The sequence below is a fragment of the Oxyura jamaicensis genome, chromosome 12, assembly GCF_011077185.1.
Source record: "Oxyura jamaicensis isolate SHBP4307 breed ruddy duck chromosome 12, BPBGC_Ojam_1.0, whole genome shotgun sequence".
Classification (NCBI taxonomy): domain Eukaryota; kingdom Metazoa; phylum Chordata; class Aves; order Anseriformes; family Anatidae; genus Oxyura; species Oxyura jamaicensis.
Window position 1 is genome coordinate 14,402,534 of NC_048904.1, and position 14,808 is coordinate 14,417,341.

At 49.2% G+C, this 14,808-nt stretch overlaps 1 protein-coding gene across 17 annotated transcripts in view; it reads right to left on the reverse strand.

Moving 5' to 3' along the window:
- The window catches only part of CADPS (calcium dependent secretion activator), a 200,035-nt gene that overhangs the window by 124,138 nt on the left and 61,089 nt on the right, over nt 1–14,808 (reverse strand). For all 17 annotated transcript variants that reach the window (XM_035337803.1, XM_035337795.1, XM_035337800.1 and 14 more), the window contains exons 4-6: nt 7,132–7,212; nt 3,021–3,257; nt 1,043–1,164 (exon numbers count right to left, since the gene is read on the reverse strand). In XM_035337803.1, coding sequence (XP_035193694.1) covers nt 1,043–1,164; nt 3,021–3,257; nt 7,132–7,212 — 440 coding nt within the window. The remainder of the gene's footprint in view (nt 1–1,042; nt 1,165–3,020; nt 3,258–7,131; nt 7,213–14,808) is intronic.

Sequence of the window (14,808 nt, forward strand, 5' to 3'; positions counted from 1 at the left end):
GCACTTGTGCACTTGCACATGATGCAACTGTGCAGGGTCAGCTGGTTCTCAGCTTCCCTCCCACAAGCTTGGGAAGCTCCTGGGGAAACGCCACTGGAGGCTTGTCCCTCAGAGGAGATGGGACACGGGACCAGAGAGGGAACATCCCAACAGCAGCCCCACTGCACCACTCAGCATCTCTGGAAGAGGCTTTATTTCACCCCAGGAGTTATACGCTGTGAGGATGTGGACTGAGAATTTCATTAGGGTGTGAAATCTCTGCAGTGAACCAGAGGAAAATGGTCTCACATCCATGTGAAGAGTGCTGCAAGTCACTAATCTACCAAATCAGAGAGGAAATAAACTGCTCATGTTCTTCTCCTTCCAAACTAACAAAGATTAATGACCACTAGAAGTCTAATGCAACAACTGGAGAAGAGAGAAAAGGCAAAGTACAGGGCTGCGACAGAGCATTTGGGGTCCAGGTCAAAGAGGATAGAACAACACTCTGCCCTTGAACCAAACCCAGACAACATGGCCTCAGATAAAGCTTTGACCAAGCAACTTGGAGCCTTCTCCTTCTCTTCTGTCCCACCTTTGGCTGGGGCTACCAGAGCATGTCTCCGCCAGCTGTTCCCCTTCCTTGTAGGACTGCTAAAACCCTGCCAGGGAGGAGATTATGTACCCACACCTGACAGCACCAGTTCAGATGGACACTCAGATGAGTATTTATCTAAGCAGCTGCTTAACTCCATCCCTATTTAGCAAAGTACTTACGTATAGGCACAAATTTATGTCTCTATGGCTACAAGGAGACATAAGCCTGTCATTAACACTTTTTTTCCCCTCTCAATCAGGGCTTATGTGCCATTCTTAGTCGCGGGGTGATGCTCTGTGTACGTGGAAGGCGTTTCTCCTCTGCAGAAGGAATGCCTTGCCACAGGTCCTCACAGTCCCCTCTGGCCTCACCAGGCAGGAGTCAGTTATCTGTAGCTACTCAGAGCAGCAGCAACTTGGTTGAGAAGAGCATAGTGGAGAGGTCAAAAGGCAAAAGGAGACTTACGTCGGCTTCGAGGCTTCAGCCTGGTCAGTCTGCAGCTTCTCCCCACCTTCCACTTCCATGGTGCAGTACACGATACGGTTGGGGGCCAGCGACTTCAGCCCCTGCACCTCCATGATGACGACCTGCGGGGCAAAGAGAGGTGGTGGAAGAGGAGCAGCCTCCTTCAGACCTCGTTCTGCTGATCCTGAGGGATCATAAATACAGCCACCCACTCTGTGCCAAAGGCCTACTTTCAAGGTTAAGAAATTGTCATCAAAGCTCTTGCAGGAAATTATCTTCTCCTTTACTTTAAAGGTGGTTAACCCTGTTAACCACGTACCTTGAACATTTCTTCAGGAAACACTGTGGGAGTTGCTGCTTGTGTTTTATTACAGCTATCTATGAAATACATACACAGGATTTAAAACTCCTCTCCTTGGGTCATCTGATGTGCCCTGGCACCAAGGAGCCCTTCTCTCGAACGCAGAACTCCGCCAACCCTCTGATGAGCAAAAACTCTTGCAGCAAGAGTTTTGTGCACAGAGCAGTGAAGAGACCTGCCAGCTCCTGAAGTCAGTGCTTCACTGAGCTCCTGCTTCCCACCAGATGGGGTTCCACTGGAGCAAAGCGTTTCAGACATCCCACTGCAAGGACAAGTCCCTCTTTGTGTGCCTATACGCACTGCACAGGCTTTTCGTACAGAGAGGTCTGGGGCTTTGTGATCGTTCCCTCCGTATGGAGACACTCAGAAGTCAGGCTTTATTTGATGCTGCCACTGAAGGCACTGTCTCTGGGCCCACAGCTCTATTTTTAGTGAGAATGAGCAGAGTATTAGAGAGATGGTTTCAGACATCTACTGAGTTAAACTGAATCTGGACAACTACCACTGTAAGTTTTGCATTGGCACAAGAGACTTCTTAGGGAGAGAAATAAACAGGAAATTACACAAAAATAGATTTTTTCTGGTTTCTCTGCAGCCTACATTTTTGACCCCATCCTAATAGTTGTTTTGACAACGTAACAAACCCACTCTTTGACAGTCAACAACTCTGTATGGGTGTGTCTGAAACGCTGATGACTCCGTGGAGTAAATGGCTTTCCTAGACTACCAAGATGTTTGCAGAGAACAATTAACACGGCTGAAAACAGCCACTGCAGCAGCAGTGCTTCCAGGACTGACAGCCTGCTTGGATGTAACATGGGTCCCTGCAGCACCCTGCCTTCCCCTGGGTGCACGGACAAACCCCTGCATGCAGGAACTCAGTGCTCGACACAAAGCAAACAGTGAGCCAGCAAAGCCCAGCACTTCCCCACAATCTGTTGGGTGCATTCAAAGCCCAGCAATTTTTAACAATTCTCCAAAGAGAAAGCACGGCGTGCAGAGAAATAAAGTGACACCTCTAAGTGGCAATAATTAAACACTGACATTTACAGTGCGTTTCAGTACATCGGGAACTAGAAGTGCCGACGAGGAACCTCTGTAATGTTATGCTGGCAGACTTGCCAGCCTGAAGTTCTGGTTTTGTTCCCTTAGTGCTGCAGAAAACAAACTGTGAAGTAGTCAGGCAAGTGTGAGCACATAAGAATTAGAGTCTGGGTCAAACCTTACATTATTGTGGTGGTTTCAGAGGCAATACAGGGAGATGGGTTTTGCGCAGAGTTACTGGGGTACACTCAGAATCAAGCCTTAAGAAGAGGCTGGTTAAATACACAGATTTCCAAGCCATCTGATATACATCAATAGGAAATTCCAGATGGTTTATCTTACACTGTTTTTTCCAACAAGATGGTAAGAAAACAGAAAGGACATAGTGCCTGACCACAGGCAAAGCTTCTGGTAACTCAGAGAGGAGCTGCTCCTCATAGAGATCAGAAGATGACTTCTACTGACCTCTCTCCACCTAACTGTTACACTTGAACGCAGCAGAAGCTTGCTGCTGCGATTTTTATTCCCAGCTCTGCATGCTGTCTGCTGGAGCAGAGACAGCAGGAAGCTTACCTCCAGGGAGAACGACAACACCACGTCCGACTTGGAAAGCTGGTTCTCGTTTTCTTCTCCCATGTCGATTATTGAGGTGTTGTGGCTACGTTTCAGCTTCTGCAGCTTGAACTCGGAGCCTCCTTTAGACACAGGCATGCTCTCTAAGTTTGCCATCAGGAGATTGACGGACGACTTCAGCTCCTCGATGTACATGTTCTCCATTTCTTTGGACACAAACTTCGGAAACTTGCGCTCCTTGGATTCCAAAACAAAAGCAACAGGGTGAGTTGTGGTGACGAGCAGCAACCACTTGCTGCACTGGGAGAATCCCCCAGGAGCATCTGCAGAGAGGTCTGCGGGCAGGGAGCGCCCACAAACCCCCTGTGTAACGCAGAACCATTATTGTTAGCTTCCCAAAGAATTACTGCTTGGTACTTATCCAACTTCACTGTTTCTTGCATGCACTTGCATTTCATTCCTTTTCTATCTGCACATGGCCTCCTTCTTATAATTCCCAATTACAAAACTCCAGGCCTGATCTCATCTGAACTTTGTGACCGACAGCAATTTACTAACGAGTCAAAGGGTGCTGGCGTTCTGGGACTTGCTTCCCAGTCTCTCAGATGTGCCAGCTCTATGTGAAAACATTTCTGAGCAGCTGTTCCATTGGTTTTCTAGAGGTGAAAGGAGCCTACGAAGGCAAAACTGACAACGCGTGGGCTGGAAGGCATAGTCCCAACTGCAAGGAGGGGTAAAACACCCTCTAAACTTCACTAATTGGACTACACTGGATGTTTAAACATTAGAACCAAGCTGACAAGGAGAGCAAAATGTGATGTTTCCCAAAACATGTTCTCAGCTTAGAACTGCTCCATTAGGACCACTGGTCTAAGCCCTGCGTCTTCTGACAAGTGTGCCCATCCCTGAGCCTCCTCAGGCTCTGAACACCTCACAGCGGGTGACGAGAGACTGCACCAGGTGTACGACAGCGAAGCAGCATCTGCAGCCTGAGAGCTTGATGCTGACATGCAAAGTTATCTTCTCAGTGGCAATTCATAAAAAACACAGTTCATAAAGTGTATGCTAGAGAAGAAAACAAGGTCATGTTTCTTGTAGAAGACTGTCATAAGGCTGCTGAAAAAAATACTCCACAGCACTAGTCCTTGCATCAATCCTCAGCAGCTTACCCGTTACAAGCCCCGCTCACGGCTGCAGTCACACCAAGCAGTTAAAATACAGTCTTCTGCTTCAAGCCTCAGTCTCGGGAAGCAATTCTCTCATGTAAATTAGACCTTGTGTAAGAAACGACCTGATCGGTCTGTGTTACTGCATATGCATTACAAAAGGTGCAAGCCACTTCTAGGAAAAGAAAAAAAAAACCACACCACTGGTTTAGGTTTTGAGAACTCCCGCTGAAGCAATGATGTTCACACATGATTGCTTTCTCACCCTGCTGCTGCCAGTCTCTCCAGGGACTCAGTTTTGGCACAGCCCCCACAAACCTCTTCACCAGTGCAGCAAGGACTGGCACATTCCTCTGTGTGCTACCGGCAGCTTCTCGTACTGAGGCTAAAACCAGGTAGCTTGAGGTGATGCCCAAAGTTCACTGGGGATTGGGTCTTATGAGGGAAATGCAGAGATGCAGGGGTGGTACCAAGTTACCCAGCTAACTGCACGTAGAGCTGAGGGAAATCTGGAAAAGGTTATGATCAAGGGATGGAGACAACAGCAAGAAAGAACGTCAGTCACCTCCACGCATACTTGGAGAAGGGAGAGGCCCAGAAATGGGGACAAATGTGGGGTGAAAGAGTTAAGTTACTGTGAGGAATAACCAGTGTTATTCCTTGAATGGACCAGAGTGGGTCTAGCCCCAGATGGACACAGTGCTCAGGTGCTGTCACAAGGTCTCATTTAGTTGCCCCCTGTGTTCCTTCTTGCCCTTGAGGCCAGGTGGCTGGGTTGGAAAGGCACCACAGGACAGTGGCACACCTGAGGCTGCAGAGAAAAAGAAACCTCGCCCTTGGCATCACCGAGCTCTCAGCTGCAAGTCTGCTGCTGTTTAGCTACTGGAAAAGTACAGCACGCAGAGTGAAAAGCCTGTCCGGATTCAGCTTTACAACATCTGCTTAGCTTCGAATGTGATTCCCAAGCTCCCAGGCTTAAGGGTGTGTGTGTATGTGTGAAGGCCACCTCAGTGTCAGTTCAGTGAGCCCTGCAAGTCTCCCCGAGCAGCAAACCTGCAGTAAAAGCTGCAAAGCGGAGATAAAACTGCACATGCTGTCTTTTTGCAGAACTGAACTGAGAGCCTACCCTTTGCCAGAGAGAAAGCAGCCCAGCCCAGGGAGGAGGACATGGAGAAGGACTCAAAGGTCATTTGGATGCCTCTGAAAGGCAGCGTCCGTGGGTCTGAAAGAACAAGGATTCTCGTAGGCAGGTGCTGGCGGGATCTGACATTCGGGAGAGAAGGCCCGCAGCAGCGATGTGAATGAGAATAAATACCAAAACCTGCCAAACGGATGAGAGGTAGGCTGTGTTTACCTCAAACCTCCCCCCCAAGTGGCACTGCTGTATTCTGAAGGTTGAGTTCTGCACTGGGAAATGTCAGGTTGTGTTCAGGACTTTCTCATGACTGCCTCTTGCAAGGCATGTGGCATGGTTTGTTCTCAGTATCCTTGGGGGAAGAGTGGAAATGGCAAATCCTTGTTTGCAAAAATAATTCACGAAGCTGCAGCCTTTGCTGGCTGCTGCTGAACCATACGTACTGTTGTCCCACATGCCATAAAGAGAAAATCAAACAACAAAATCAGGAGATCTCATTTTGGCACCCGGTGCCTGGCTGCCCATCTCAGAATCAGAGCAGTAGTGCACCACGCGGGGGCTTTACATTTCACTGCAAATGAAAAGTCCTGTAGATTTTCTTGAAAATAAAATGGCAGAGGGCCAAGTGCCGAACAAAGGAAAGGAGCTGCAGTTACTTGGCTTCTTTGCCGCGCCATCATTTGGCTGCCTTGCTGCATTTATCAGTGAGGTGGGGAAAAGCAGAACCTGCCTCCCCAGCAGCACTCTAAGTGTCAGTGGGGAGTGAGCAAGCAGGTGCCACAGGCATCCTTGCTAACACCTGGCCGTAAATGAATGCGCTGTGCTTTTTACACTCGGTGATTTCAGTGAGGTCGCAAACAGCTCTGATATTACTTTGCCCATAAATGCCTCAGCTCTTGGGCTCAGCTCCTCGCAGGCCATGCAGGAAAGCTGCCTGCTGGAGAGCAGGTCCCCAGCCTGGATTAGACCTTTTTGTTTTCCTTCTGGGAATAGTTTCCCAATTATCAAGAAGCCAGATAGATCTTTCCCTATGTCTTCAGCCCCATTAGGGCTTTATCTGTGCCTCAGAGCATCTGACTAGAGGCAAGGATAAAATGTTGGCCATGCTGATGTCAACAGGATCCAGGATTTCTCTCTGCATGTGGTCTATCAGAGCCCACGTAAATCTGTACCATGTGAGGGTGCAATTTGCTACAAGGGAGATGTCTCTTTATAAAAGGGTCTTTGGGCAGTTTTGCTGAGTGCTTGGTTACAAAAACTCTTTTGAGCTCCCATGTCTGCTGCTCTAGGTGGCAGTGATGCCCATGGGGGGCAATGCTGACCTGACCTCATGCAAAACATGAAGATGTCTGGGACAGCAAACCTGGCGTGAGGCAGTATCTACCTGCAGGCAGGGAACTGTGGCTCCCAGCAGCCCACAGAACGGCACAAACCCCTTTAGTGCAGTTCCTGGCTTCCCATTGCATGCCACCATCCGCCTTGTTGCTCAGCATATAAATTCAACAAAGAGGGCTCAGCAGCACGCTTGCAGATCTAGCTGCTGCAGTTAAGGAGGTTTTCTTCCCCACTGCTGAGGACCCATCAGGCACCTAAACATTTTGCAGGCACCTGAACTGGCCCAGTTCATTGGGGACATTCCAGCAAATCACAGAACAGCAGCATCTGCAACTGCTCTTTCTTCACATTTAAAGAACTGCTCAGTTTCAACTGGGAATAGTTATTGGGAAAAGAAACATGAAGCAACGACAGGACCTGGGAACAGCAACAAATGACTTGTATGCTTGTTAATACAGAAGATTTTTTATTTTACCTTGGCAATTTGCTCTGCCATTTGAAGACGCCCATCTAACTCACGTCTGATCTGTGCCGCTTGCTCGTCCGGGTTGTCCAGCTATACAAAAACAAAAAAAAAAACAAACCAAGGTTAAAAAGTCAACCCGTGCAGCACCTTCAGAAGCTGCTCGGTGCCTCCCGTTATTTGCAGTGCTGTGAATGCCTCGAGGTGCCCCCTGTGAGCTGGTTCACAAGAGCTGGGAATTATACAGTGGTGACCGAGGGGTGGAAGTCCTCAACCACGAGACCAGCCCCGCAGCTGGGAAGCCCCCAGCCTACCTGGGTGAGGACCTGCCTTCTTTTCTTCTTCAAGGTTAATTCCGCTCATTTCTTCCCTTTCTTACTATGGGTTACATGAAGCAATTGTGATAAAGTACCCTGGAATTTGGACCGAGGAGCAGTCTCACAGCGACTCAGCAGCAACGCCCTGGTGCTGGGGCAGCTGCGGCCCCTGTGGACGGGACGCACCGCAATAACCAGACACTCTCCTGTCCCTGCCCGGCATCCAGAAAAAGACAGAAGCAGCCAGAAAAGACTCAGCAGAAATGAACAGCATTTGCTTAATTTCTTTCCCCTTTCCTCCAGGTTACTACAGCCGCGTGCCAGCACCCAATTCGTGCACCCAGCCTTCACAGAGACCTTCACAACGCTGCCTACAGCCCCGTGGTTTGGTGTTTGGCATCTGCCTGGCCCTGAAATGTCCTCTGAGGGCAAAAAGCAGTTTGTACCCGCTAAGCCAGCAATTGCAGCACACGGGTAAGGCACAGGTGACTGCGGCAAGCAGCTTGCCACGGGTAGGACTCGCTGATAGATATGTTATTTTTAGTGGGAATGCACAGACAAAAATTACAGAACAATAAAAACAAAAAAAAAAATCAAAACCAGACCCTGAAGAAGCTGAGAGCTGATGTAAGGAAGCAGCAATTTTATAGTGGCTTTCTGCTCCAAGCAGTCTCTAGACCCCTTCAGGGTCATTTTGGCCACAGCACAGGGCTAGAAAAGTGCAGCAGCAGCTGGCAGCAGGGCGGTCATGGCACTGCTCCACCCAGTAGCTGTGAAACCACGCTCAACTTGGTGCGAAACCTCACCGATTTGGTTCACCTCTTGCAAACACGACTCCCCTAGGGAGGGCTGGCTCCCAAAGCCAAGCGCTGCTTCCTGGCTCCTTCTGGAGGAGACAGGCCACTCACAGACCCAATGTCAGCGCCCATGAATCACTTTCTGAAAGCTCCAAGTTCATCTTTGCCCCTTTTTAAAATACTGCCTACAGCGAGCGGCCTCTTGACCCGCACCTGGAGCAGCCGTGGGCTTTGAGGGGATCCCCCGCGGTTTCACAGGACTGACCCTGTCTGGCTACCAGCACACAAAACAGTCACAGGCTACCGTGTGTCAGCTCTCCAGCGACAGCCACGAGGTTTATAGGCTGCCCTGTGGTCGCTCTCACCACCTCCCTGTGTTTTATCTCCTCTGGAGACAAACTGCTTGACAGAACAGACGCCGGGCTGCTGCAGTGCAGTCTGCAAAGTTCCAGCCATGGCAATGACAGGAGTTTCAGTTCTCGGCCGAAGTTACGAGCTCTGCTGTCCAAGGTTCCTGAGCACGTGCCGAAATACATCGCTTCCCCCCAGACCTGCAGCTGCCCATGGCACATCTCAGCTGTGTGCCCATGTAACCTGTGGAGATCTGCATGTCTGCAGGAGGATGTTCGCATACGGCTTCACCACAGCTGATTTTCCAGAGCTGACATTGGTTATGGCTGAGATTGAGGGAAAATACACTTCTGATTAGTTGTTGAAAGCCTCTGTTACAGGTTTAATTCAAGCTGGAAAGCTACACGGTTTTAGACTCTGATCCAAATTCCACTGAAGCTTCAATGATCTCTGGCTTGGCCACCCAGATTTTACTCACTCCAGCTGCACTGTGGGCACTTCCTAACCTGCTGTCTTTTTATATTCCTGATCTCAGGAGCAGTACGGAGCCAGGAACTACCAGCACCTTTTGGGATTAATTCCGCCATTAATTCCTCCACGAGCAAAAGCATCACACAACTGACTTCCCCTGATGCGCGAGCACCTCTCAGAGCTGCTTAATGAGGGGTAGGAAATGCACAATCCCAGATTTCCATGGCTTTGCAGCTCTGAAAAAGGGGGCACTATTTGAATTCCATCCAAGCTGCAGTAATTGAGGCTAATCACACATTACCCAAAATAACTCCCAGGCTAAATTTAGAAACCAAGGATGCTGCTGGAGGAGAGATGCTGCTGCGGTATGATAATGAGCCAGCACACTGTCTCACACTTCCCGCACTATCTTGGTCTTGCAGATGTTTTCTAGCGATGCTACAGGTGTCAAAAACTGTGCCATAGAGAGATCTGACTGCGGAAGATTATTTTTCCTGGGAGGCAACAAACACCCCAGGCACCTGCTCAGCGGTGGCCCAGCGGACAAGGCATTCCCCTCCAGAGCTGCACACTGCTGAGCTTCTCAACGCAGCGACGCGGCCAAGCCCGATAACCCAGTGCTTAAAAGAAACAAGGACCATTGCCAGGCTGTGTTTGCAATGACTCCTCATAACAGCCCATGGCAAGAACTCATCAGAGCATCTCCTCGTTACACAACGAACGGGACTAACGAGACAGCCCCCGCCTGCAGTCGGCGCGTATGGTCCCGGCAAGTCCGAGCAGAGCTCTTGTGACGAGGAGCAGCAGAGCCAGCAGCTCAGTCACTCGCTGCTCCTGCTGACATCAGAGCAAGCTGAGGAGGTTTTACACAGTCGTAACGCTATATAGGGCCGTTAAGAGAGCGGGGCTGGTGCCCACAAAACATGCTCTGCTTGTGAAATAAGGCAAGGGGCAAATGTAATCCATGCTATCTAAGCAACACCAAACATCCAAGGAGGGCAGCGTAGACCCTAACATCATTAAAACTCAATTTCTTAACTAGAGAATCAGCTATTTTCTGCCGTATGCATGCCCACTTTATATTCAAATACTTGACAGGCAAATATATAAATGATTTACAAAGTCAAGGAGAAATTGAATTAGCTTCGTTCTGCATTATGACTATGTTACGGGTATGCTACGAATAAAGCAAAGATAAATCATAAGGTTGCCCCAGTCAATTAAATGTGAAAAGTATTATAAATTTCAGTGTATATATGATTTGTCATACGCACCGGGCTTTTCTTCAGCAGCATGTCACAAATATATGACGTATATAATTTGCAATTCTCAACTGATCATTACCCAACTGCCTGCTGGTAAATTAGATGTTTTCATACGTCTCCCCGCATACAATATTATTTCTCTCTGCTTGCCCTGCAGAGATTATCTACGTTGGTGTAACAGTTGTTAAAGTAAAACAATAAAAATAAAATAAAATTATGCAGATTAGATTCGGAGCGGAGCCCAAAACCTCCCAGAATCACAGCTAGTCTGTCACCAAATGCATCGCAGGGCATATGCCTGCTTCTAACCACATGGTGACTGCTCAACTGCAAGAAGAAGATGTTGCAAAAGACAATTTCCTACATATAAACTGCTAATCGGGAATAAATTTTAATGGGCACTCGTAACATAAAAGAAGTTGAAGATGCTCATGATGTGATTTTGAATGCACAGCAGTAAAACCAGGTGTCTGTACGTACCCTTTGGCTTCCTCCCCTTTGAAACAAAGACCCTGACTCGTGGTATCCTGAAGGGACAGCAGGTAATCTCTCTGCGCCTTTCAAAGGTGGAGGAGAAGGTAAACCAAACAGCCTAACGAAGCCGTAAGATCTGCAATAGAATGCACCACCCCTACCCCATCCCTGCCTAAACTGTGTGCAGTCACCTCCCTGGAGCACCAAGCCCTGGGAGTTTTAAATCCGCAGCCCTGGCTCGCCCCAAAAAAAGCCACGGGCACTCCAAGGGCATTAACAGTTTAATGGGGACTGATTTTTACATGTGATTTTTACAAGCGTTTGGGGAGCAAACCAAAATACTGTGCCCTCAGCACCATGAAGCTTCTGAGTTTTAAGCCATCGCAGTGAACAGCGCCAACGGAAAGAACTTTGTTGTAAGCTACAAGGACTGATAACGACGGGACGCAACGCGCAGGCACGACGCGCAGCGATTAGCCTGGCATTTACACCGCGCCGCCCAAGTGACAGGTATTGTCGGCATCACTGTCACCAGCCACCGGAGAGGAGCCAGAAACCACCGGGACCACTTAACGGTCTAATCCCTCCCTGCCAGTCACTGCTAATGCTAACACCGCTTCCCGGCACCGGGAACAAATGTCACCGAGGCCCGATTGCTGGGGCTTGTTGGAAAGCATTTCTCCTCCCTTGGAGGCAGGTTATGCTGCCTCTGCAGAGCACAAACCAGTTGCATCAGTGATGGAAAACCACGCTTTAAATCCACTGCAAATGCATAAGCCGAGATGTAGGGACCTGCTTTGTGCCCCATGGGGAACAGAAATAAATCCACGTTGATTTTCTAGGTGCCTGACCCACCTGTGTCCTGGCCAAGCCCTGCTGGCACCCATCACTGTCCTGGTACGTGGTACAGAGCTGTGTTTTGCGGAACCGTGTCCAGCTGAAATAAGTGAAGGTTACTGACACAGAGAGCTGAACCTGCAGCTTAATTGCCCCTAAAATCATTAACTAAAACTGGCTCTGTGGTCGCACTGATTTTCCAATCCGTTGATTCAATAACCCCAAAATGCTTCCCCTAAGATGCTGAGCTCCTGGAAAGCCTCTGAAGCACTGGTGTGGTCACCCACCCACCCAAAACACAGCCCGATAGCCGTGTTGTGCATGGCCACTGGTGCCAAAAGCCACCAGGAGAAAGCTTCAGGGCTCTCGTCCTCTGACACACTGGGAGCTGTGTAGCTCAGCAAATGGTAGATTAAATATTTCAAAGCAAACACGCCGGATGTGAAGGCTGAACAAGATCACAATACGGGTGACAATTTTGCAGCTTTGATGTAGGGCTTTAGGAGAGATCTTTGTCTGAGGAAAGATGGCTTCACTTTGTAATGCACAATCAGAGAAAATACTGAAAAATTCATAAGACCCCTTCAATTAATAATTAATCTCTCAGTCGGGGCATGCTAGTAACTGTGGTATCCGGCACCACCGAGTGCTCCAGCTGCAAAACACGTGGCCCCCAAAGTGATTCACTGCATGGAGGCCCTCCGCTTCTTATCAGAAAACCACTGCTCTAGGAGATAAAGCGACATGAGCCAGGACAAACCCGCACCCTGAAGAGTCACGATTGACCCGTAGCATCCTTTTCCCACAAACGATGCTGATGCTTGAGGAAATATTCTTCTGTACGAGCAAGGAAAGGAAGCTGGTCCTGAAAGCCCCCAGCTCTGGTGATGTCTCTGAACCAGAGCTGAAGTCTCTGTCCCTGCATGAAGGCAGGATGCCGAGCTCCCTGTTCAATTGGGAACGTGAAGGACATTAAGCTGTCCTCGTAGCTTAAGTTACTAATACCCCAGGCATCATGCTAATCCTCGGTGCAGCAAATTACAACTCGAGGACCGCCAGCTGTCTTGGGATTTGAGATGAGAGAGGAAAAGGAAGCAAGGACAGTGTCCCAGGGGGTACCCACCTCTTGGGGCAGCAATACCGGGGCTGCCTGTAAGGGGCTGGGCAGCACCAGCATGCCCCCAGGAGCATGGAACATGTTTTCCTTCCTGCAATTTTGCTAGTTTTACATTGCTGTTGGTTTCCAGCTTGTGGTGAGGCAGGGGGGTCATTACAGGGCTGTCTGCTGTTTGGAAGGGCTCTGCAATGGCCGTGCCTCGCTCTGCCCAGCTCACTGCACGCTCTTACTGTGGGGGGGGGGGGGGGCACGTGATGCTCACAGGCAATCCCTGCTTTCAGGGACTGCAGCCAAAAAATGGATTGCCAGAAAGCAGCTGAGCCTCACTTACCCTCTCCGGGATGATGGATTAAAATGAAAAGAGAGGTTTCTTGTAGTGGGGCCTCTCCGAAACCCTCTGGATGTGCCTATCTGACAGCAAAGGAGACGCCGGCCTTCCCTGCAGCTCGCTCGTGCAGGATGCTCAGGGAGGATTCTCAGGCATGTTTACTCCAACCTGTCCAAGCCCTCCCTGGCCCACTGGGACAGCTCCAGGGATGTCAAATGATCGTCATCCAGAAGGGAAGAAATCGGGGCAGAGCCAGGGCCGCCTTTCCCTGCTGTAAAACCCTCCACTAATAGCAGAGGCCAAGTGCAACACAAACAAGGTGGTTGCAAGGAACGCCTGATGAGGGGTTTCTCTTCAAATCGGTCCGTGTGACCCTGGCTGTTAAATACACAGAAGGAGGAGCTGGACACGGCTGCTGCCAACAGAGAGAGGCTTTTAACAAAGCAGCAGCCTTCTGCAAGCTGTTTTAAGAAGGATGTGATTAGGTATCAGCACACATCCCAGCGGCAGGGCGCTCCAAGTGCCACCGTATGACAGAGGTGCTCTGGGCTGCCTCTCCTCTGGCCAGGCAGACTTCCTGAAATCAGTCTTTCAGCCTAAGAGTCATGCTGAATACGTCTAGTACAATGTGAAATTTCCATTAATTCAACAAATTACTCTCTGTACCTATTACTTTGACAAAAATTTCCCCTTCTAAGACACACAATATTTTTGATCAACAATAGTAGCAGAAACAAGATTTCAAGCAGAAAAGCTCAAGTTTCCCGGGTGCTGTACCTTTTTTTTCTTTTTTTTTTTTTAAAACACAAAGGTATAACAGCTCTGTTAAGAACATACACATTCTCTTAGCAGCTAGAAAGCAATTTTCAAAAACTTTGGAAAGGTGAAAAAAATCCATCAACCCCGTGAAAGATTCCAATAAACTCATTGGATATTTGAGAGCAGGAGAGGCTTAACATTGATTTAATTCTTGGCCAGGCTTTGTGGCGATGTAACTGCCAAGTGCCCAACCGGCCTTACATTGGGCAAAAGCCATTCAGTGTCGGTTTTTCTCTATTTGTAAATGTCATAAAAATCATCGAGCAATCCAGCACGCAGGCTCCCGCAAGTGACAAACGCCCTTGTCTTTGCTGAAAAAGAGCTCTGCGCCATTTTACTCTTACGTATGCAAAACCCAATCTTCGGCAGGATGCCCATCGTGTCCACATCTGCGGGCATTTGCTGAGCAGCTGCGGATCGGTGCCTGCTCTCTTCATCCCAGCAAGCTCCTACTTTACCCAATGAGCCTCTGCTGCCGTAAGAAAGCAGTCAGAGTGTCCTGGGGGGGAGTGATTTAAAACTGCACAAAGGACTTGGACAATTCGGTTAGGGCTGGCGCTTCCTTCTCTACGAGAAATCTTATTTCACAGTTCATAAGCTCTGGGGCTGCGCTAGATCTGTCGGTAAAAATATTCCCTGGGATGTACGAGTGGCCCCTCCCTGCCCGAGTGCTGTCTCTCCTAACAGAGCCATAAATTGCTGTATTTTAGCAGCTGCCCGGCTGCTCTCACACATCACATAAGCACACAACAGCCGGGGCAAGCGTGCTTCACCCAGTGCGGTCCAGAGGTCTGCCCTCCGACTAACCCCAGCCTAAATGCTGCCTTGTTGGTAAATGCTTACCCCACGGGCTGAGCAGGTTCCCAATATATTTAGGGGGAGCACAGCATCGCTGTGTGCCCACACGTGGACA